This window comes from Hyaena hyaena, unplaced genomic scaffold, assembly GCF_003009895.1.
Source record: "Hyaena hyaena isolate Hyena2069 unplaced genomic scaffold, ASM300989v1 scaffold_358, whole genome shotgun sequence".
Taxonomy (NCBI): domain Eukaryota; kingdom Metazoa; phylum Chordata; class Mammalia; order Carnivora; family Hyaenidae; genus Hyaena; species Hyaena hyaena.
The window spans coordinates 1,594,690-1,600,799 of NW_024080992.1; the positions used below are offsets into that span (position 1 = coordinate 1,594,690).

The 6,110-nt window shown below is 46.5% G+C and overlaps 1 protein-coding gene across 1 annotated transcript; it reads left to right on the top strand.

Annotated features, from left to right (window-relative positions):
- The first annotated feature begins 293 nt into the window (after positions 1–293).
- FABP5 (fatty acid binding protein 5) lies at positions 294–4,396 on the top strand. The gene is made up of 4 exons (XM_039250087.1): positions 294–452; positions 3,007–3,179; positions 3,551–3,652; positions 4,142–4,396. The coding sequence occupies exons 1-4, from the start codon at positions 374–376 to the stop codon at positions 4,193–4,195; spliced, it is 408 nt and encodes a 135-aa protein (XP_039106018.1). The 5' UTR covers positions 294–373; the 3' UTR covers positions 4,196–4,396.
- Positions 4,397–6,110: the final 1,714 nt, after the last annotated feature.

Genomic DNA, 6,110 nt, shown 5'->3' on the forward strand with positions numbered 1-6,110 from the left:
GCGGCCCCTCCGGCTGCCCCGCTACGCAGAGGCGCTGGAACGTGCAGGCGCCGGCGTCCGGGGCGGCGTGGGGCGCGCCGGGCGAGTTCCCGCTTGCAGGACGCGCCGGGGAGCCCCCCCGCCCCCCAATCCTACCTCGGTCCCGGGGCAGGTGGAACGGGTTCGCACTTGGCGACCCGGGGAGACCGGCCCTGGGGGCGTGCGGGGGGCGGGGCGGGGCGGGAGCCGGGCGAGGCGCGTCTCCCATTGGCCTCCCGGTGCCGCCCGGCGCGCGCCGCTTTTATAAAGCGGCCCCGGCTGCCGGCAGGTCGCAAGCCACGCTCCTGACGCCCCGCTCGGCTCCGCTCGTTCTACGCGCCCGCCCGCGCCCACCATGACCACCCTTCAGCAGTTGGTAGGAAGATGGCGCTTAGTGGAGAGCAAAGGTTTTGATGAATACATGAAGGAAGTAGGTGAGGCTCCCGGCCATGCGGCGCCTGGAACGTGGCGAGCGTGTTTCTGTTCCCAGGTTCCCTTCAGCGTGCTGAGCTCAGCGGCGGAGCACGCTCGGCTCTCGACCCCCAAACCCTGTACCCCGCGCGTCTCCCGTCTCCCCCCAACCCTCCCCCCCCCCACCACGTGGGCAAGCGGCCCGGGGAGCAGCGCGCGCCCGCCGCCCGCCTGAGGGTTCTCGAGGTGTACTTTCCCCGGCCCACGCGGCAGCCACGCGCACGGCTTCCTGTCCCTCAGCGGCTCCTCTTCCTCCCACCCCAGGCTTCACTTCTTCCGACCTCCGCCACGCAGCCCCCGTAACTTGCCCTGGTTTTCTCGTCTCACCGCTCATCCTCCCCGCTTTCCCCCCAACCATCCTGCCTCTCCCGGGCGCCTCACCGTGGCGGCACCCAGCCCTTCTTGCGCCCGCCTCATCTTTTGTTCCTAGGCGGCGCACGGGCCCCCCTCTCTCTCCTCCTGGGGGACGCGGGGCCAGGGCGCGGTTCCCCGCAGAAGCCCTCTGGAAGGTCTGATTGGGGCTGCCGCTTCAGCGCTCCTTCTGCCCGCGGCCGCCCCTCCCCGGATCTGCAGGCCCCCTGCCCGCCCTCCCTGGCCGAGCCGGGCCCCGGGGTTGGCGCTGCGCCCGGGCATCCTCGCCCCTCGGCCGCCGAGCGGCGCCGGGAGGCGTGGCGCTGGCCCTGGGCGCCCTGCGCGCCGCGGTGGGCGGGCGGCCTGTGCCCGGGCGGCCTGTGCCCGGGAAACGGCGAGGCCTGCCGAGCGAGGGGGTGCCCTCCGCTGCCCTGCCCCCGGCGTGTTGAGGGTGAGGCGGTTGTGCTGGGACACCGCAGCCAGACGCCGCAGAGCCCTCCCTCGCCAGCTTCCCAGCTGCTTGCCGCATGGGTGTGGCCCTGCAGAAGCCCTGGACTGCTTGCAGCCTTGCAGGACTGGGAGCCCCCGGAGGAACACTCCAGTTCTCCCTCTCACTCAGAACAGTCCTTGATTCTCTATTCTTGTCCTTTTCCAAGCCAGTGCCAACGATCTCTATGTACCTTGACACACTGGGTGGATTAGCAGACAAAAATGACCTTTGTCGCAGGCCACTAGGGAGCCACTAGGGAGTGGGATGGAATATTATAGCGAGGATCTTATATGGAAAGGGGCTTCCAGCCCTAAGACGACTGCTGGGACCCTCAGGGTGCTGTAGAAGCCGCCCATCTCACAAGCATGACTCCTTTCTGGTGCAAAACTTACTACAAAGACCCTCTATTGAGACCTAGTCCCACTGGCACTTCAGAAACGCTCCTTCATTAGCCTTTTGTCCAAGACAGTGGCAGCTTCAAGCTGGTCCTGTGGTGAATCTTGAGTGCACTTCTGATACTGTGAGTAAAGCTAAAACGCACTATTTTCCTTTTTTGTGCTGTAAGTCTAGATCAAGATAACTCTGGAGAAAGCCATTTATTTCACTCATATCCAAGATATGTTTGTGTGTGTTCACTTGCGTGAGGACCACATAAAGAATGCCATTTCTCTGCCCATTGAAAGTGAATGTGTTGATCGGATGGCTTATTTCCAGGGTTCTAGAGTCATAAAGGATGTCAAGGCTCAGTTCCTTAGAGAGCAATCAAGGTGTGGGAAGAGCAGAGCCCTTTGTTTGTCCAAAGTGAGAATAAATCATCACTCACTAATAACACAAGGCACCAGCCCCCACAATGACAAAAGAGAAGGCACCAAGAAGACATTTCAAGCCTAGCTGAGTTTTTTATCATCAAGCCAGTGATTTTCGCTTAGGTTATAGACTCATCTGTGAAACCAGAATTTGGCCTAGATCTAAATTTCCTTGTAAATGGTAACATTAAGGAGAAATACATAGATTATAAATTCGATATGATATCAGTATAGTAATTGAGTTATACAGCTCTGAAATGTTTACTGTTTTTGAGGGTAAAAATTTCCCAGTTTATTAGCATCAGGATTGTGCAGTTAATTCTTGAAACACTGTTCTATTTGAATAGAGTTGATTTGGATTTTATGTAGTTATTAATCAGAGATTTATCAAGAGCCTTGTGTGTGTCAGACTGTGTGCTAGAGTCCTATAATACAACATTTGGCAGAATTGAGTAGATCAGTTTTAGAAGTCTGGATTTCTTCCCTGACTTTCTGAAGACCAGCATAGCATGGTGGCCACAGGCTGAGTTTGGCCACTCATAGCCATAGCCAAACTGTCTATTCTTTTGGTTCCCAGCCCCATCACTTCCTAGCTGGATGATCTTGGGTAAGTAACTTCAGTGTCTCACTTTCTCCTCTTATAAAATGGAGAGAGTCCTACCCCGCACACAGTCGTTACAAGGCTTCCTGTTAATTATTACATGTTAAGTGCTGCCAAATGGTAGCACTGGATTTGTGTGTACACTTGCTATTGAGAAGTGAATAAGTGAAAATATGTAGAAAATAGTAACTACAGTTGAACGACTGCATTTATTATCTAAACCATAGCCTGGGCCTTCCTGTTATTTAACATGATATAACATTCTACAGGAGTGGGCATGGCTCTGCGAAAAGTAGGTGCAATGGCCAAACCAGATTGCATCATCTCTTCTGATGGCAAGAATCTCACCATAAAAACTGAGAGCACTCTGAAAACAACACAGTTTTCATGTAACCTGGGAGAGAAATTTGAAGAAACTACAGCTGATGGCAGAAAAACTCAGGTCAGTCATAACAAAATCACAGAGGCTTCTAGAATGATAGGTTGTATTAGTAATATTCTTACTTTTTATGGGCAAAACTTACTGAAAAAGTCAAACTGTTTTATAAATTGAGTTTGAGAAGTTAGTGAAAGTACCAGCTTCATAACTTAGTGTATTTTGAAAAAAATAGTTTAAGAAACATGAGAGAGAATGAGTGTCTCTTATGGGAATCTAGAGTGAAAAGCACAAACTATATTATGAAAACAGTCGGTATGGGTTAATGAAGTGGACCCAGAAAGGAAAAGATGAAAAAATGTTGATTAAGGAAGTTATGAGTCATGGAAACTCTCTTGTAACATACTTTGGAAGATTAAAAAGTGTTATTTTGGCAGACTGTCTGCACCTTTACAAATGGCGCGTTGGTTCAACATCAGGAATGGGATGGGAAGGAAAGCACAATAACAAGAAAATTGGAAGATGGGAAATTAGTAGTGGTAAGTGCCAAACTTCTAATTACCGTTCATAGTTCACATAACTGTTCCATAGCACTGATCATGAACATGAGAACTTTAGATTTTGCAAATCAGTGCTTTAGTTTGCCGTAAACCATACACGCATCATAAGCAGAATAATGGGTTTGAACTTTTCAAACCCAGGAATTTTAAAATGCATCTTCTGGGGTGCCTGGATGGCTCAGTCGGTCAGGTGTCCGGCTCTTGATTTTGGCTCAGGTCATGATCTCATGGTTTATGAGATGGAACTCCACATGGCTCTGTACTGGGCATGGAGCCTGCTTAAGATTCACCCTCCCTCTCTCTTTGCCCTTTCCCCACATGCATGCGCACATTTAGTCTCTCAAAAAAGAGCGTTTTGTCCATCTATGAAGTAGATTACGGTTTTATAAGACACTGATCCTAGTATTAAACTACGACCATTGTTCTGGGATGCAAGACTAACCTGATTCTTTAATATCGTTCTTCCAGGAGTGCGTCATGAACAATATCACCTGTACTCGGGTCTATGAAAAAGTAGAGTAAAAATACCATCATCATTTGGACAGGAATTAGCTGTGAGGATGAACAAGCTCAGTTCAATGAGCAAATCTCCATATGCTTTTCTTTTTTCATCACTGTGTTCAATTATCTTTATCACGAACATTTTACATGCAGCTATTTCAAAGTGTTGATTTAATTAGGATCATCCCTTTGGTTAGTAAATAAATGTGTGCTATGCCAGTGTTGTATGCTTTTTTCAATTTCATATGAAATTAGTGGTGAATTTTGATAAGTATGAATTGAATACATTCTGGAGTAGGCTTGAAGGTAATAAATTGAGATCATATTTTAGTAATTTATGTGTAGAGCAACTTCTGTGGCAGATACACTACTAATCATTTAAGCTTGCCCTACACTATTAGAACTTGTATCAACTCAAAGATCTTAAATTTCTGGCAAAGACTATTCTCATTAAAAATGATTACATAAACTTTATAATTTAAATATTAGAATTAAAGTTAAATTACCATCATTGACCAATGATCATACTTTTAATGGTATAGTTATAACTATTATTCAGGAATTCTGCACCCCAAAATTCTCTTAATTAACTATCTGAGGACATACTGTGTGCTAGGCAGTGATCTAGAGGTTGAGGCATATCTGGACACAAGGTCAAATCACTGCCCTCACTGAGGAGAAACACCAACTTTGGAAGAACACAGTATGCTCATTAACAAAAGCGATAGAAGTAATTCAGTTCTAAACTGTTGCCTGTGTTTATATATAAAGAATAACCAGAATTCTAATGACCCCTTGTTCTATTTCTCAACCCCAAATACAAATATCTGTAGTTCACATTTGGAGGAATAGCTTGTAAACATTGGGCTAAAGCTTTGTATGCATGATCGCCAGGAACTAGTACCATTATCTCTATTCTGTAAATAAGAAATCAGGCTTTGACCAGCCAATCTGTTAAAGGATATAGGAAGTAGTAGGGCTGGATTGGAACCTACATCTTAGAGAGTACACTCCATGTTCTACATCACTGCCTCTGATCAGCTTGTATTAAGATCCGGAGTCTATAAAGTCCCTCAATGTAATAATTGAGACTTGCAAAACCACCCTGCATGCATTGAAATGTTACCCGGTAAGAATCTTCAGAATTACTGAAAGCTAGCAGTCAGGGAAAGAACTCAGCTCACTGACACTCTAGCCCTAATGCTGTCCAATATGTAGCTGTGAGGGGTTTGAGGTGGCTCACTTGGTTAAACAACTGACTCTTGATCTCAGCCTATGATTTTATAGTTGATGAGATTGAGCCCTGTGTTGGGCTCTGTGCTGATGCCTGCTTGGGATTCTCTCTCTCCCTCACTCTGCCTCACACTCTGATCTCTCTCAAAATAAAAATAAATAAACAAAAAAAAAAATCTGTATGTAGCCATGAGCCAGAGGTGGATGTTGAGGACTCGAAATGTGGCTCATCTCAATTGAGATGTGTTGAAAGTAGAATATACGTCGGATTTCAAAAACATGATACAAAAAAAAGTAAAATTAAAATGTTGAATACTTGTTGAAATAGCATTTTGGATATAGTTAGTTACCTAAATATTTTATATTAAAGAAACTAATTTTACCTGTTTCTTATTTTCTTTAATGTGTCTCGGGAAAATTTTTAAATTACTTGTGTTAGCATTTTTGTGTCTGAGTCTTTTTATTAGATGGTGCTGCTCCAAACTTGCTTTTCTATTTGAATTTCCGTCTTGCTTAGTTCAGTTTTCATGCTAGAGTTCCTCTTTCATCCTCTTTCCCCTTCTAATAATAGTATACACTTCTACAACTCTCTCTGAACCAAACCCCGGGCCAAGTATTTTAAGAGTTCTGTAGTTCTTAGAACCACCCTAGATTATGTTCATTAACTATTGTTTCCTCCATTGTTTAGATGAGGAAACTAAGG